The sequence below is a fragment of the Panicum virgatum genome, chromosome 6N (genome assembly GCF_016808335.1).
Source record: "Panicum virgatum strain AP13 chromosome 6N, P.virgatum_v5, whole genome shotgun sequence".
Lineage (NCBI taxonomy): Eukaryota > Viridiplantae > Streptophyta > Magnoliopsida > Poales > Poaceae > Panicum > Panicum virgatum.
The window spans coordinates 44,406,898-44,425,422 of NC_053150.1; the positions used below are offsets into that span (position 1 = coordinate 44,406,898).

General features: G+C 47.7%; 1 protein-coding gene across 1 annotated transcript; it reads right to left on the reverse strand.

The window, feature by feature from the left end:
- Positions 1-2,371: 2,371 nt before the first annotated feature.
- Positions 2,372-11,152, reverse strand: LOC120678435 (ubiquitin carboxyl-terminal hydrolase 17-like). Its single transcript, XM_039959621.1, has 11 exons — positions 10,695-11,152; positions 8,196-9,081; positions 8,035-8,117; positions 6,136-6,221; positions 5,884-6,046; positions 5,025-5,145; positions 4,744-4,901; positions 4,169-4,253; positions 3,791-4,006; positions 3,289-3,350; positions 2,372-3,179 (listed from the first exon to the last, which is right to left on the reverse strand). The coding sequence occupies exons 1-11, from the start codon at positions 11,093-11,095 to the stop codon at positions 2,474-2,476; spliced, it is 2,967 nt and encodes a 988-aa protein (XP_039815555.1). The 5' UTR covers positions 11,096-11,152; the 3' UTR covers positions 2,372-2,473.
- Positions 11,153-18,525: the final 7,373 nt, after the last annotated feature.

The following is an 18,525-nucleotide window of genomic DNA, read 5'->3' on the forward strand; positions in this document are numbered from 1 at the left end:
AGACCGCGCGTGTCGCCTGCCGAAGAATCGCGTGCCCCACTGGCCGCCGCCGTTGCATACTTGTTGCGTGGCGCCGCAAAGCGGGTGCACGCGGCGCGCCGGCATGTGACTTGATGTGCGCGCGGCGCGCGGTGAGCAACAGGTTAGCTAGGCGATGCGCGAGGGCTGGCAGGGTCGGGGCGGAGGGCGTCCGGTGCTGGCCTGATCGGCGGCGGCGCGCGCGGTCGTACGGGAACGCCGCGCGCGCGACATGACATGTACGGCTCGGTGGAGCGAGTAGCAGCTGGCGGGGTACGCAGATTGATCAACGTGCGTGGAGGCACAGCGCCGGCCCGGCCGTCATCACCGTGACCGGCTCTATCTATCACGGGCGTCAACCGTGATCGGGCAATGAGCTAGACTGAGATGAGGAGGAAGAAGCGATCCAAATTCCAAATATCTTCGAAGGCAACCAGTTTTATATGACGTGGAGATTCACTCAAAACGTCAAACGGTGATCTAACGGTTAGGAAATCAACATATCGTCAAAGGTGAGATATCGATCTAGCAAGAAGACTCAAAGGACTTGTTTGCAACACATTAATATATAGGATTTTATGGGGATTTTTTTGCCGAAGCTAATTTAGTTCTTGAGGCAAAACAGAGATTTCCCATTCCAATCAAATCACAAGGCGAGTGTTCATCGCATTCATGGAGGGAAAAAAAAGAAACAAACAATACTACTACATAGCTGGGGCCACGTTTTCAAAAACACATAAAAAATATGAGCCAATCCATCCATCCCCCTACTCGCTGTAATAGCGACGGGGCGCTATCAACAAGCACGTGATGCATTAGGCCAACAAGATGTCCAGATCAAGGATTACATTACCGACGATACAGCATTTATCAGTGAGCTCCGGTAATGATAATCGGTTGAAAATCGGTGAAAAATCGCCAAAACCGATCGGTAAAAGGACCCAAATTCAAAAAAACGAAAATCGACAATTTATCATCGATAATCGATGCAAACCGAACGATTTATCGCTTCGCCTACTGAAAATATGTTTTGGCAGTGGGAAAAATATAAAGGTTTGATAGCATTTAATTTTTTAGGTTATGTATTGTATTATATTAGATAAATTACACATATATGCACAATTTTGCATATGGAATTGACTAAGAAATAAACATGTTTACATATTTTGCCCATAAAATTGCATAAAGCACATGAATTTGCACGTGTATACAAACCACGAAGTTATAGTCCATATAAACAAACGAGTGCATAGTCCATACAAACTTCATAGTTCACATAAACAAAAAAGTGCATAGTTCATACAAACCTCATAGTGCATAGAAAATAAGAGTACATAGTGTATACAAGCCATATACAAACTAGCAAGCACATAGTCCATACATAAAGTCATTCGGCATATCAATTTAATCATTCTTCGGTCTCTTCTTGCTGGTACGTGTGATATCCATAATAATATTTCTAAATATTGAAATGAACTCAAATAAGAGGAAAACACATAATGATAAAATTGTAATATAGGTACATACATACCTGTAATTCACCAATCTGACCATATTTTTGGGTCTCCATGAAAGCTGCCCTAAAGTAAGGGTCATCCGATACAAAAGAAGCTGACCTGAACTGAAAATCATCCGATACAAATCGATAATCAATGATTTACCTCGATTATCGACGCCACGATCACAGCTCCCTCGCTCCCAGCTGCAGCATCATTGATTTTTTTAAATTGTTGCTTTCAAAGAGTGTTGCTTTCAACATGTGACAATACTCTGGAATCAAGAGAAGGTATAGTTTTTTTTATAAAAATAAGTTATCTACTTTTTATGAATTTTTTAAATTTTTTGAATTTTCCATTGAAATCCAACGAAATTCCAGTCGGTTTACGTTTTCAGCTAGCATCGGTAACGATAAATTTCACCGGTAATCGCGATTATCGAGCGGTTAGCGGTTTTGTATTCCATGGTCCAGATAGGCCCCGACGCCCAACTGACCACCTTATCCGATAATACTGGTCCAGGCCATCACTTATGGCGCATGCAATCCATCCGGCTGCAGGACAGCGAATCCGCAGCCTCGCGTCGCCCTGCATGTACATCTACCCACCGCACCCCTGACCCCACCCGCGTTATTCAAGGAGATCTCCGTGCCGTGCCTGTCAAAGTTGTACTTGCGATCGTGCACAGCGTGACATGCCATCCGCTTCAACGTTGACAGGTCCTTGCATCCCTGAGCTTGTGTTTGTTTAATAGACCCTACGTTCTTGATCCATGTCGATCCAACGGAAATGCAAATGCTATGTTTGTTGCCAAGTTCATCGGGAGTAAGTTTTCAAGTTAGGGTTAGGCATTTCACTTTTATGGCTACCACATTCCTCTTCTCTTTTTACACATTGCAACGAGATAATATTACAGCCTACTTCATATTATTCCTCTACATAGCCCAAACCCCAACACATCAATAAAATGTTTGGGCGGTCCTGTCCCTACCCGATCTTCTCAGTAAAACGCTCCCCCTGGTTTCTCCAGGGTCATGTCCGCTCCTATCTAACTGCCTATACTGGTCTGTTAACTTACTGCTCGACTGATGTTTACTTCTGTCAGTACACAACAAGGACGGGCTCTCGTCGCCCACAACCCAACCCCCTCCAGCACCACTGCCATGAGGCCTGTGCTCGGCAAACCTCTCGGCGTCGTCCGCCACCCGGCCTGACGAGCTCGTACTCAAGCTGGACCTCGATCTGGAATACGTCAGGTTGTCGTTCTCCACAGGTGCTCCCATGGGACCTCCTGGGTACATTTGATCCGAGGTACCAAACAGGTACTCGTACTCCTCAGTGCTGGTTGAGTTCCTTGTACTGTCGCTACTATCTGTGCTGACAGTGCTGTGCGATACAGCATCAGAGTTGCTGAAGAGCGATGAGCTCTCGCTCGGACTTGGAGATTCTGCTGGTGGATAAGGTGCATCTCCATATTCGTCAAATGGATGGGTAATGTCATCTGCTGTGTGGTCTTTATGTGGGTGACCACCTTGGTGTCCGCTGAAGGAACCTCCTAGCCATGGTGTCCCTCCTGGAATTACCTTCTGCTTGGCCTTCTTCGGACGTGTTGGGTCTTGAACCGTCATTGCTTGCCTCACAGAGCTTGGCGCCCTTGGTGAACACCTGATTTAATTAAAACAAGAATTAGATATCCTGGTAAAAGTCCTCACTGGCATGCACAGGGAAAGTGCTAGAATATATACAACTAAAACAAGAGAATCCCGATATTTACCTTGCATACAGCAGCATATATGCACATTTTGACATAACATTGTCCACTGATACAGGTTTCACCTGCATACAACATCAGCGATTAAGAAAAGCATATCACAACTGATTCTCTTTGATGACAAGGTAGAGTCCCTTGAGGCAGAATCAGTTCAATGACTTGTCAATTTTTGACTTACAACATGTTTACAATTCTTTTACAAACATATCAAATTATTCTCGCTATCTTCTAATAATATTTATAGTATGACCATTATTCCATATTTCTAGTAATGAATGTAGTTTCATTTATTGTCAATGAAAAACACCAAGGGCCTGTTTGGAAGGAAAGAATGAGTCTAGGAACTTTCAGGATTTAGTTCATGTTTGTGCTAAATTCTTGAATTTTGGATCCCAAAATAACCTTTTCGAATAGTTCGACCACTTATGGGAACAGAGAAAGGCAGCATCCAGGGCCTGTCAATAAAATACAGAAGCTAATGGGAACCGAACAATGAGAAGCATACCTGACTGTCATCTGCCTTGAACCACTTTCCCTGTGTATCTTTGACATAACATACATAATGACCAGAGAAGGCAGCATTCATGACATCATGATGGACAACCACGGCATAGAGGCTGTAAACAGGCAGTCTGTCATCAGTATCAGGGTTCATATAGCGAGCCATGTTCAGGGTCTCCGGAAATCTGATGGCTTTGCTAATCTTCCCAAACTTGCCAGACTGCAAATATAAAAGGGATGTTTAGTGGATCTCAACAAAGCTCAATTCCAAACAATACATTAAACTATTAACATTTCAGTAGTCTAGATGCACGTGTCCCCTCTTTTCCTAGAAGGGTGTTCATCTATAACTTTGAATAAGTAACTATCAAATGGCATGTACCTGATATCTTTTCAGTGCAATTGTCAGAACATTTGGTGCTTCTTCTATTGTCAGCTTCTTTTTAGCACGTTCATAGGATTTGCATCTGAAAATAGTCGAGCTAGAAGAATCAGGACTTGGCAAAAGAATAATTGAAGCTACATACAAGTGACTAGACGTGAAGCGAGCATAAATACAATACTAGGATAGCGAAATAAGCTAAGAATGCCATGCTGGCCCTAAGAAAAGTCATTCTTTTCCTCTTTTTCCAAGACACTGAGAAGGAAATCATTTTCAATATCCAAAAATGGTTGCCATGCAGTTGGGTATGATGACGCATACAGATGTAATTGTCCTTCAATGACATAACGATGAAAATCTCTAACCCACACCTTAGTAACCAGAACAAAATGTTATGCAGCTGACTATATGTTCTTTTCAAAATTAAGAGGCAATGTTGGAGTGCGTCGTTAGGTTTATTTAGATTCAATAATAGCCGAAGATTATGGTCTCCCAGATAAAAGATGAGCAATGTAATGAACACAGTTAGGCACAAACTAAGCAGATAAAAAGAAAAGATCAAGAGACATAAGAACCTGCTGCAGTGATATCTATTTTCTCCATCCAATACTTCTGTGGATGTAAATCGCACAAGAGCCTCATCAAGTGAACTGATGTCACCATCTATTTCAACAGTAAGATCCAACATTCGCTCACATTGCTCAGAAGTAGTATGACACCTTGAGCACCTTATCTATGAAATAAGAAAGAAGGAATAAGAAAGGGTGTACAAAAAAGTTCACTTTATAACTAGGCTAAGGTAACTGAATATATAATTATATATCAAAACAAAAAAAAAGATTTATGTAAATAAAACCTTAGATCGCAGATAGCCCCCAAATATCAATTGCACAAGTGTAGTTTCTTCTGCTGACCGAAGGGCACCTCCTTTTCTAGCTTCTTTCATGCATACGGATTGCATAGCATCAATTGCATACCTGTAAAAAGACCAGGTGCTATGCTTTTAATAGAAGTAGAAGTAATGCCTTTGATCTATAAGAATTAAGGCATTTTTGTCCCATCGAATAACTCTTGCACATGAATGAGTTAGCTAAGATCGACTAAGTTCGTCACTACCATGTGGGTCACTTGCAAACCTTACCCAAAAGAAAGTGGTCTGAAAAAAGCAACAAAATAAATCACTGTGGGGTCCTTTTTTTTTTGAAGAAAACTGTGGGGTCCATTATTACATCAAGTTCTCTAAGTTCTGATAGGCATTGCAATTCCAAAGTGTGAATAGGCAACCAGTTGGGAATATGAATTCAAAACAAGCAATGAATGGTACCGCAGCTTGCATTTGGTTCAAACAGGATAAGGAAAAACAATTCGAGACATCCTAACTGTAGACTAGTGTGCTTTTTGTGTAACACAAGTTCAGCCTCAGTAGAAGGACATCTAAACAATCTGCTATGGCAAAAGAGATCATCCACACGTAATAAAATAGCCCAACCAGATGTCACTTTTTTTTTCCACTTCCACTTACCCATAATAATTGGTATATGGCATAATCACAATTAAATTCAAATTAACAACTAAATAGTCATGAAACCTATATATTCAAATTTTACACACTTTTCTGCGCATAGCTTCTGTATGACTATGAACTGCTTCAGATTTTTAAGTGCCAATTGTAGATGGACAACAAAAAATTATATAGTAAAATACTGCTGCTTTACCTAAGAAATTCATGAGCATCTTCTTGTTTACCAGGACCAAAGCTACTACCAATGTCATGCAAATGAGAGAGTATCCCAGTTGGTGACAAAGAAGTCTTGCGACGTTTGCCCTCCACAATGAGTTTTTCAAATTCACACATGAAGCACCATTCCCTTTTGGAACCTACAATACATGAGGTATATATGTAAAATACTCAAGTGCAGGGTAAAAGAAAAGGAAGTGGCATAACAAACATTGTAGTGGAGAATTACATTTTTTTGAATGAAGTCCTTCCAAAAGATATGTTGTAAGTGGTCGAGTAAACATCAAGCACTGAAGAACAGCATTCGCATAGCAACTGCAAAAGAAGACACAGGGTAGGCAAAGTGAACAACAAAATTGCACTAAAAAATAAGTCAGTCCAGCCAACAACAACAACAACAACAACATAGCCTTTTTTCCCAAGCAAGTTGGGGTAGACTAGAGATGAAACCCGAAAGAAATAAGTTCAAGGTTCAGACACATTGATAGCTAGTCTCCAAGCGCTCCTATCCAAAGCTATCTCTTTAGAGATATTCCAATCCTTAAGGTCTCTCTTGACCGACTCATCCCACGTAAGTTTAGGTCTACCTCTACCCCTCTTTACATTATCGACCCGCTCAAGAACCCCATTACGCACCGGCACCTCAGGAGGCCTTCGTTGGACATGTCCAAACCATCTCAGCCGATGCTGGGTAAGTTTCTCCTCAATTGGTGCCACCCCGACCCTATTCCGAATAACTTCGTTCCGGACTCTATCCCTCCTTGTGTGCCCGCAAAACCACCGCAACATCCGCATCTCTGCTACACTCAGTTGCTGGACATGTCGCCTTTTTGTAGGCCAACATTCAGCACCGTATAACATCGCCGGACGAATTGCTGTCCTATAGAATTTGCCTTTTTAGCTTTTGTGGCACCCTCTTGTCACAAAGGATGCCAGAAGCTTGCCGCCATTTCAACCAGCCAGCTGAAATTCTATGCCTAACATCTTCATCAATGTCGCCATTCTTTTGTAGCACCGATCCTAAATACCGAAAAGTATTCTTCTAGACCACCACTTGCCCATCTAGACTAACGTCTCCCCCCTCATGCCTAGTCGCGCTGAAATCGCACATCATGTACTCGGTCTTGGTCCTACTAAGTTTGAACCCTTTCAACTCTAACGTGCGTCTCCACAGCTCCAACTTCCTATTAACCCCTGCCCTACTCTCGTCAACTAGCACCACATCATCAGCAAAGAGCATACACCAAGGGATCTCACCTTGTATATCTCTTGTGACCTCATTCATCACTAAAGCAAATAAATAAGGGCTCAATGCTGACCCCTGGTGTAGGCCTATGTTAATAGGAAAGTCAGTGGTGTTGCCATCACATGTCCGGACAAACGTCGTCGCATCCTTGTACATATCCTTAATGAGGGTAATGTACTTAGTTGGGACTTTGTGCTTCTCCAAGGCCCACCACATGACATTTCTCGGTACTTTGTCATATGCCTTCTCAAGGTCAATGAAGACCATGTGCAAGTCCTTCTGCTCCCTATATCTCTCCATCAACTGTCGTATTAAGAAAATCGCCTCCATGGTTGACCTTCCAGGCATGAACCCAAATTGATTTTGGGTCACACTTGTCACTCTTCTTAGGCGATGCTCGATAACCCTCTCCCAAAGCTTCATCGTATGGCTCATCAGCTTAATCCCACGGTAGTTAGTACAACTTTGAACATCGCCCTTGTTTTTGAAGATAGGTACTAATATACTTCTCTTCCATTCTTCCGGCATCTTGTTTGACCGAAAAATGAGATTAAAAAGCTTAGTTAACCATACTATTGCTCAGTCCAGCCAAAACAAAGAATAAGTCAGTCCAGCCAAAACTAACTTAGCCCCTAAGCTCTATGCGATGGAAAGGTACAAATTCAGTGCTATATTGGCCCATGCTATTAATCCACCTAAAAGTGACACCTTCTATGCACAAAGAAGGCTTTAATGGAAAGTAAAATACAACTATATTGGGAGCATTCACTTAAGATATTACAAATACCCGACAAAAAAAGGATAACCTTATAATTGATAAACCATGTATGCATGCCAGTTAACCTTCCTACTCGTACTATTTGAAAGCAATTCACTGCTTACCTGTTGCCAAGGTTATGAAGACCAAAAGGGTGCAACTCAACCTTGTCGTAGAGCTTCACAAAAAGTTCATATGGAAAAAGCGTCTGGCACAAAAGAGAACCATTAGGAATAGACGAGAGAAAATAAGATGCTAATTACAAAGAGCTATTCAGCTATTTTACCGATTCTGATGGATAATGCCTCATAACTTTTGGTGCAGTTTGCTTGCTGACAATTTTCTTCAGAGATGTTGCGAGGTTAATTGCTGTTGAACCTGGTCTCTCTGAAGGTTTAAAACTTCTATCAGAATGATTGTCAGCCACTTTAGACGTAATAGGTATCACAGAACATCCTCCACGAACGGAAGCAGCTTTGTCGACAGTCAATGCAGATGGCACAGGTTTTGTGCTTTGAATGTTGTCATTCCCAACAGGTTTTGTTTTAGACCTCTCAGGTTCCACACTAATTGGAGTCCTAGAATTTTTGGGCTCCAAGACAGCAGATGAAGCACCTCCTCCAAGATTGCTACTATCTTCAAGTTTTCTGTTATGACTTGTCTGAGAACAATCCTCAACAACACTGGCATTCTGAGCTTTATGGTGTTCCTTGGAATGATTAAAGGATTTTTCATTGAAAGAACTGCTCTGGCCACTTACATTTGGTGCAGCACTTTGAGACTTACATGGCAACTCATCATTGAAGTCCTTTCTTGAAGGAACATCTTCAACAAAATTTGCACGTTCAGTATTTGATGCCATCTTACTATTGTCAACAGATAGTGGAGCATTTTGAGGAATTTGGACCATGCCATTGGACTGATGACCTCCAGGAACCTCTGTGCTGGTACATACATCTTCTAAATGCATGTGTTTACCGTCACCATTCAAACTCTTCAAGCTATGGTTTGCATCAGAAGTTTCAGATCCAACAGCAACTGGCTTTACACCAGCTGAAACATTCTCTTCAGAAGCTCTTTCATGTTCATCTTTTCCTTCATCAAGGGGCCTAGGTGGATGGCATTCATCTTTGTGACCTTGTCGCCAGTGGGCTATCTGGCATTTGAAGGAACTGGAAAAAGGAAGGTGTCAATAATGTTGAGCAACTAAGAAAGTTGTTGATGTTGTAAACACAATAATTCAGCATCATTTAGGAATTCAAACATGCTAACTCACGGATGCCTGTGCAAAACTTTGACCAAAAAGGCAAGACCCATCCAATCCACCAAACATTTTATCTCAACCAGTAATCATACTATGATGCTAAGTGTCAAACTCAAACACCCAACACAGCATCAGAAATGAACGCATGCCATTTCTGCATGGGGGCATGCCCCTTTACTCTTCCCCTTCTTCAGGGGCGGAGCCAGGGCCCGTGCTGGGTGTGCTGCAGCACAGTCCTAGCCCAGTTCATCCCTTACAAAATTTCTATAGTAATTAGCCTTTAAACAATAGTATTTAACATAATTTTAATTAATCTACTGATTTAGCCCGGGCTGGAGCCTCGAGGACATTTCTAGTTTCGCCCCTGCCCTTCTTGTTTTATTTCCAAAATGTCCAATGCTACCATTTTGATGATTCAAGGAACCGATGAATGCCATACTGCTCCATTCCGCAGGAATGCACGCATGCAAATAAATGGTTAAACAAAATGAATTGAACATTGGATCATGTAAATTGAGGACAAGCAGATGCACTATTGATCTATAGCATACTGGCATCTCACACCTTATAGCTGGTGCATTTATCACCATCAAACAAGTGTGTCGTGCATGGTGCTTTCTAGTGTCACAAATCAGTGATGTTTGGAGCAATTTTTTTGCTGGCATGGCCCCTGAACACAAGTTTGGCCACTGATTGATATCGTTATATACGCACAGATCTGCTCCTGTGCTCCAGTAGCACCGCATCATATGTCCACGCCTATGCAAACACACTTGCAAATTTTGTTTACTTAGATGTAAGGAACTAAAATGGAACAAATAGGTTTATGCAAATTTCAGTATGCATACAAATTTTCAACCATTTTGTTGCACATACTTAAATATGTCTACAGATGTTGACACCCTGTAGTGCATTTGTCCCTTCTATACCATATATATTTGCACCAGATCAACGACAGTATTGTCCATGGAACTGGTAACATCGAGGCATAGAAATAACACCGTGCTCATGAAAACAACATACAAAGTCACTAAGATGGCTGATAACATAAGACATTCCATGGCCTAAATTGGTCACACTCGAACACACTCTGAGAGGCAGAGGCATGGAGTCAGGGATCTGAAACAAACAGTTGATTTTGCAAGAAACAAGCCATAGGGGTCCTAGATAACTTAAGGTTAATACGATAGCTAACCAATTAACTCCCAAAGTTCAACAAAATCCTAGTAGATCAATGCTGTACGTGCGCCCATGTTTAATGCATAAGAATTAAAAGTAGACATAAGGACTTGGTGGAGGGTTAGCGACGCCCTAACCCAAGGTACTGCAGAGTCTAGAGTTTGTGGAATTACAGGCCAATCACATGCTACCGACACCCAATTTTGTACCAAATACAGGGCAACCCCACCCAAAACTGCACAAATCACGTACTATCCCCCAACAATTCCCCAATCACTGGAAGAAATTAGACAGACCCGGATTGGAATCAGGACCAAGGAGCAAGAGCATCAGCCGACTCACCAGTACTTGACGGCCTTGCACTGCTTGCACCTGAACGTGGTGGGCCTGAAGCACACCGCGCAGACCCCCTTCGCCCCCGCTGGCGGCTGCGGCTGCGGCTCCACGTCCTCCTGCGCGGGAGCCACCACCGGGGTCGGCCCCCACACCGGCGCCTGGGGCACCTCCGCGGCGTGCACCACGCCCGGGAAGAGCTCCGAGTAGTAGGCGCGCACGGCCTCCCGCTCCGCCAGCTCGGACTCCTCGGCCGCGAGCCGCGCGAGGCGCCACACCTCCTCCCTCCGCGCCGCGGCCCGGCGCCACCGGCTCCGCGCCAGCAGCGCCAGCCCCGGAGCCACCACGAGCGCCATAAGCGCCAGCACCACGGCCGCCGCCGAGGGCGACCCCGCCTCCTCCTCCTCCATTGGCTCCCCTCCTCCTCACCCAGCTCCTCCTCCTCCTCCTCACCCAGCTCCTCCTCCGCGCATAGATCTCGCCCCCGCCGCTCCCACCCGCCGGATCCGCGCCCCGATCCCCACCTCACCCGCGCGAATCCGCTGCAATTTACACCCCGAGGGTTTCCAATTTTTTCCCCTCCTCTTCTCCGGTTCGGGTTTCTCCACCCAGGTCTGTGTCTGGTCTTTGGAAGTGACGGAGAGGCAGGACAGGCAGCAGGGGTATGTTCACTCCCAAAATTTCTTATTCCAAACTTCACTATTCACCTATCACATCAATTTTTTTATTTTAGTTATAAAACATTAAATGTAGATAAATAAAAAATTAATTGCATAGTTTTAATATACACGACGAGACGAATTTTTTGAGCCTAGTTAGATCATAGTAGGACAACAATTACCATAAATAAACGAAAAGTATTATAATGTACCACAGTGTCCGATATGATTTTTTTTTACCACTACGGATCTAAACACAGCCAGGAAGAAAGGAGGCGGGCGGTCTCCGTTCCTGGTCCGCACGCACCCGGCGAATAATTTAACGACTTGTGGAGGGGGCGAGGTGCAGAAGGTGCGCGCGCGACGGGTTGTCGAGGACTCGACTCTCGAGGCTGAGGCAGGAAGACGGGGCAAGTAACGGATAGCTTACGCTGCGCCGGCGCGGCAATACGAGAGAGGGCGGCAGGGGGGAGAGGCAAGAAAGGAATGGGTTCCCACGGGACGGGGGGCAGCCGTGGGCTCGGTTCTCCGTGCGGACGCGGGGGATCCTGGCCGTCCGATGGGTCTGGCCGGCCGTGCCGCGGCCGGCGATCAGACGGATGCTTTTCGCGGGGGGCTGCGCCGCGGCGGTGTGCGGGGTACGGAGGGGCAGGTGCGCTTTTCCGCGGGAAGAGGAATCGCGGGAAACTGTGGCAGTACCCGCCATTATGCCCGCGGGACCCACCGGCTGACGCGTGGGTCCAGGCAAGTGCATGTCATGATCGTAGTGTTTCCGGATCTTTCCCGCGAAAAAACGTTGGCGCTGATACATCCAGTATTATGGCGTTTCAATTGTACTAAGTGATTTTTGATCGATCGTTTGGGGAAAAGAAAGATATGATGGTCTGTTTTCTTTTCACGCGAGTTAAAGAACATTTATTGGAGCCTCGTCTTGGTGAAGGTATTTTTGCGAGGGAAGCTTTGGTAGCCTAGCCCCATCTTTTCGTGTGGTTCCTTGTGTCACGCAACTTCAGAGGAGCCTATTTCGTTTGAGCTTTGCAGTCGATCGTTACCGGAATTCAGTTCTTACCGGATTAGCAAACCACCATGGCATCCCAACGTGCACGTGTGCCGGAATTTGATCGCCTTCCAATTATCAGCCAACGATCGGCTGTAGATCAGTGGCATGGGACGTTGGTAAAAGTGAAAAATATCTCCAGCAGAGAAAAGGAAGTGCTGGACGCGGCGGCACCCAGCTGCGTCGCAATTGCGTAGTGGAGTACATACACCGGCCGTCGCGGCCGAACCAACCAAGCACGAACACCTCGATCCCTTTTCTCGTACCCCGCGTCTCTCCGTACGAGAATGGAGGCCGCTTCCGTGGGTCTTTCGCCAGCGCCCAATGGCCGGACGAGAGAGAGATGAGACGGAACAAACAACATGGCCGGCCGCAGACGTGCTGGCCAGACGGCCGACGCCCGAGGGCCCGTCCCTTTCGGCTCGCCGCCGCAGCGCGAAGCTGCCGCCGCGCCCACGCAACGGCGGCGCACGGGCGCGACAAGTGTCGCCCGGCTGCCCGCCCCCACGCGCGGAAGCTGCCAAAGCCAGAGACTCCCACGGGCCACGGCGTGCAGCGTGCAGCGTGCTCACGTGCGGCATGGCGCGCGCGCGACGTCAGCCACGTACCGTACGCGCCGGGCCGGGCCGGAGGCTCGGAGCCGTCGGGCGCGGCTAGCGGTCGGCGCGGGTGGTGGAGGGGAGGAGGGGGGCCGGTCGGTCGGTGCCTCGGTGGGGTGGGTCGAGCCGGGTCCGGACGACGCGGCACCACGTCGGCGCCGGAGGCCGGACGCAACGCAAGCGACGAAAGCGAAAGCGCGCGGCCGGCTCGCCCTCGCTGGCCTCTCTCGGACGCGGCGCTGATTCCTCCGCGCCGGCTTCGGCCGCGCCTGCCGACGCGTGGGCCGGCCTCGGTCTCGGTCGCGTCCGGCGGGGTCATAGGGAATAGGAACCCTCGCTTCTGCTTCATGCACACCTTCCCAGACGGCCGATTGGCGAAATAGTTAAATTCATCCATGAACTATTGCATTTGGCTCAAATTCGTACTTGAACTTTCAAAAGGTCCAATTTAGTCCCTGAACTATCTCCATTGGTCCGGTTTCGTCCATGTGCTGAGCTGGCGTTGACACCGTCTACTGCCTCCTTAACTTTCCGTCCCATTAGGTTTACAGCAAACGCTGAAATGTCCATTTTACCCTTGTTATTTTTCTCAGTACATCGGCCCTCCAGCAAACCCTCTGGCTCGCTCGTAGTTAGGCCGCCGCCTCCTCCAAGGCAGGTCGCGAGCCCTCCAAGGCTGCTCACCGCCTCCGTCCAAGCCGGCTCGCCGCCCCCTCCAAGGCAGGTCGATTCCCCCCACACTGGCCGCTCTCTGGACCTTGCACGGCGCCGCTTAGGATGCCGCTCCAATAGTGGACGTTGGCTGTCGATTGAAGGTGAGTGAAAGTTGTGCTCGTGGGATCTAAATTTGATTTCTGTTTTTGGTGGAATTTGACCACGAACTGGATCTGTAGGGCGGAATTAACATGGGAGGTGATGAGGTATTGACTGTTCGATTTCATTTCAATGGGGATTTTGTTTTTGATGGGTCACAGATGCAATATTGTAATGGGGATTTGGGAGTATCACACATAGATAAGGACAAATTATCAATCCCAGAGCTGAATGGCCATTTGTTAGATCACACCACCTTTCAGAGATCTGTTAGGATGTACTGGTTACCAGTTGGTGCAAAGCTAAATAGTGGAATGAGGCTGCTTGTAGATGATAAGTTCTGCATGGATATGCTTGATGAGATAGGATCTGTAGGTGTTGTGGACATATACACTGAACGAAATGAGTTGGACATGAGTGCCAATGAAGGCACAGAGACACAATATGGAGATGAGGACGTCTTTGCCTTATTCAGATATGAGAACATTATGGATTTGAATGAACAAGAAGGTAACCAAAGCGCTGCACTAGATGAGAACATTATGTATTTGGAGGCTCTCACCACTCGTGAGGATGATCAAAATGATGGAAAGGGTGACCAACATGCCGAAAATGAGAAAGAAGAATCAGGAAGCGAGTTTGATGCCACATGATTTACAAGTGATGAAGATGATGAAGTAAGGGAGATAAGAAATAAATACAAAGAGTTTATGTCGACTGCGAGGAAGGGAGGAGACATTGCATTGGATGCTCCAATTTATTTGGATGTCCCTGGTGGTAGTGATGTAAACAATATTGGTGAAGCCAGTGAAGGTGGTGATGACATTGCATACTTTGATTCAGATCATGATGCATCATATGATGAGGATAGTGATGGTGTTTCTAGGAGAAGGAACTGCAGGTTTCCAATATTTGATAGTCATGCTGAGACTCCACATTTTGCAGTCGACATGTGCTTTAGAGGAAGGGATCAATTGAAAGATGCAATAGAATGGTATGCATTGAACGCAATGTAATCAGGGAAGAGCATGGTTGCTGGGACATGCAAAGGCAACCATCAATGTTTCAGGAGCAACCGGCACAGCCAAAATTCGATCCACTTCAACTGGTCATGGAAACAGCTTAGGAAAACGCATTGTCATCAGGGAAGAGCATCATGTAGTTTGAGTGCCAGTGCATGGCACATGTATCATTTGGCATGTTCTGTCACTTTGAAACTGGCATGTTCTGTCACTTTCGATGAACAAGTACTTTATTTATTTCAACAAGACATGGTTACAATTGTTGCAACATCATTTCATACTTGCATTTTACATTACAAAATGAACCATAGGCCTCCAGCGATTACAATACAGCAACACAACAACAACCAAATGCAACTACGTTGTTCACTAATTGTTGATTTCAATTCAGAAATTTCCTTTCGTGCTCTCTGTATATCAGCATACATGGAATCCCATTGGTCAGAGGAATGCACATACAACTCTGTCATGCTTTGTTTCATAGACACGAGGTCTTCAATCACCCTTCTTGCTCTACCACTAAACTCCTGGTCAATCCAATATTTGAATGAACATGGCTGCAACACTTTGTGGGCATGCCAAGTACCTTCTTCCTGCATCTGAACCCGACCAGCTACAGCTCAAGATCGGGTACAGATCATGGTGGCATCTCAGCCCAGTCCTGACCACCATCCCCTCCCTATGCTCATCAAGTAGATGTTCAAGCTGCAAAATCAATAGGCAAAATGGGACATTCTCATCACAAAATTGAACCATTGTACCCTCAATTTCAGTCAAATCACAAGCCCCAACCAAGAATCACAAACACTTACCTCCGAATCATTGCCGCCGGATTCCAGATGAGCGCCCCACTGTGTCTGCGCGTCATTGAATGCGTGTGCTACTCTTCTCCTTCCTCGGGTTGAGCCTCCGCCTCGGCCTTTACCAGATCCTCGCGGCATTGTACGAGCAGTGACCTGCGCGGTGCCCTACAAAGCAAGCGGCTGGGGAGGGGCCGGCGAGCAGGCTTGCTGCGGAGGGGCCGGCGAGCAGGCTTGCCGGGGACGGCGAGCAGGCTAGGAGGGGGGCAGCGAGCAGGCTCGGAGGGGGTGGCGAGGTGAGGCGCCGCGCTCGCTGGAAACAGCGGCGCCCAGACTGCGAGGGAGCGAGAGGGGCTGCCTGGGAGAGGGAGGGCCGATGTACTGAGAAAAATAACAGGGGTAAAATGGACATTTCAGCGTTTGCTGTAAACCTAATGGGACGGAAAGTTAAGGAGGCAGTAGACGGTGTCAACGCCAGCTCGGCACAGGACAAAACCGGACCAATGGAGATAGTTCAGGGACTAAAATTGGACTTTTTGAAAGTTCAAGGACGAATTTGAGCCGGACGCAATAGTTTAGGGTTGAATTTGGCTATTTCGCCGATTTTTTTTATCGGACACGTAGTAAAATGCAAGGTTAGCCACCGTTCACTAGGGGTGCCAACTAGTATCTATTAGGTGCTCCTCCAATCCTCTCTAGTTCAAAATTTTATACTAATTCTCTAAAACAATATCTCAATTTGAAAAATTAATACAAAATTTTTTCTCTAAAACAATATCTCAATTTGAAAAATTAATACAAAATTTTAAACTAAAGAAGGTTGGAAGTGCACCTAAGGGTTAACTATTTACACCCTATTGTCCACGACGAACGGACACGATGAGACGACGACGAGGCCGTAGATGGTCTCGCCACGCCACTTGCCCACTTCCGATGATCCTCACCGCCCGTCGCTCGCCGGAGAGAAATTTTACGCCCTGTTTAAATTGTCAGCTGAAATTAGAAATGGCCATCTCTTTCACACCGGTGAAAGATACTGGAGTACGGAGTAGAAGAAAAAAAAGGAGCCGAGTCCAATGCACGTGCGCGACTAGCTGTTGGTTCAGCGTGGGCTGCGTGCCCCGGGGTCATCGACGGAGACTGCTCGGACCGATCGCGCCTAGCGCCTATTCCGCGCTACCCATGAACGTGCGTGCGACTGCGAGCCCCAGTAGAAAGTCTGGATCCGGTCCTTGCCCATTTCCCCAAAAGTCTGGATCGTCGTCGGTAAGCAACTAAGCATATGGTCCTCTGTTTCCTGTTTCCAGTGTAAGCATCGCTTACTGGGTCCACAAAGCAATAAAAAATGCACTTTATTTGCTTCAACTGCATACGCATGGAACTTGGGAGTTGTGCTTCATTTTTTTACTGCCCATGTTCGAACCGAGAACAGAGTCACTTTTGCTCTGACACCGTATGGTTCGATCTGTGCAGTGTGCTCGGTTCGGTAATAGAACCACCACGTCAGCCCATGGTTCGATTCGAAGACACACTGGAGCTGCTCTAAGGCTGTCTCCAACAACGAGTAGGCAAACGCGAGACTCATTCTTGGGTTTGGATCACGTATAGTGAAATCGAGACAATGCATATTCTACTCGTCTCCAACAGCAGCACCTATCCTCCGCTAGCTATCCCCATCTCCATGCCGGCGCCGCCGTCTCCCACCCGTGCCGTGACGGCCCGTCTCCTCGCCGGCGACGACGACGGGATCTCGCAATCGCCTCCTCGCGGCCCCTGCTGCCTCTGTGGATGGCGGTGCACGGCGAGGCCAGGCGTGGCCTCCATCTCCGGCGACCGGCGGCCCGCAGTGGCATTGAGGCGAGCAGCAGCGGCACGGCGGCGGGAGCGGTGAAGCGCGGTGGCGGGTCCGACGCGGAGCCTGCGGTGGGGCGGCTCGATTCGGCGCGGCCTGGTGGAGTGAGGCTCCCTCTCCAGCAGCTCAAGGCGGCTCCGACGGCGGCGCGCAAGACCTGGTGGTGCGGTGCTCGAGGCTGCTCCGGCAAGACGGCTCCGACGGCGGCGCGCGAGACTTGGTGGTACGGTGCTCGAGGCTGCTCTGGCGGCGGAGCAAGGGCGCGAACGGGCCTCACGGCGGCGGCTTCTGATGGTCCTCCCCTGCACATCCGCTCGCTCGCTCGCCCTCCCCTCGCCCCCGCGCGCGCAGTGGCCGTGGCCAGGCGGCTCGGCGAGCTGGTGGTCCTCGCCGAGGCGGCGGGCCGGCTGCTGTCGTCGGCCGCAGACTCGGTCATTGTCGCGCTCGCCTCCGCGACGCTGATCCCTCGGCTGGGGAGGAGGCGTCGGGACCCGTCCGCCCCGCCGCCGTGCGAATCCATGGCGCAGAGGGAGGAGCTCGGGCGTGGATGCGGCGGCCGGCTCGAGCGGAGTGGAGCTCGGGCGGGTGGATGCGAGAGACTGAGCGGAGTGGAGCTCGAGCTGGGAGTAGGCGAAGGAGGCCATGGCGCGCGCGCGGAGGGAGGGGAGCGCGCCAGAGGAATGGGTTGCCGTGGGGAGGCAACGCAACTTTGCGTCGCGCCTCGCAGGCGACGCAAAATGGGTCCCGTGTTTGGATGGTCTATTGGAGCGCGGTTTTGATACCTAAATGTACTATGTGGAACCTATTTTGGGTGTAGATCCTTCTTTGGGTCATCTGTTGGAGTCGGTCTAAGTAGGTTAGATGCAGCTGACGAGACCAGAGGAGGCCCAGCAGGGCCCAATCGTCTAGGTAGTTAGTTACCGTCCGTATCCACATTTTGGTAAAGAGAAGCGGGTGATCTGGTTCTGAATGCGACGCAATGGTCTTGCATTCAGAATGCATAACCAGCCTTTTGCTTTAGAACAAATTGCAAATATA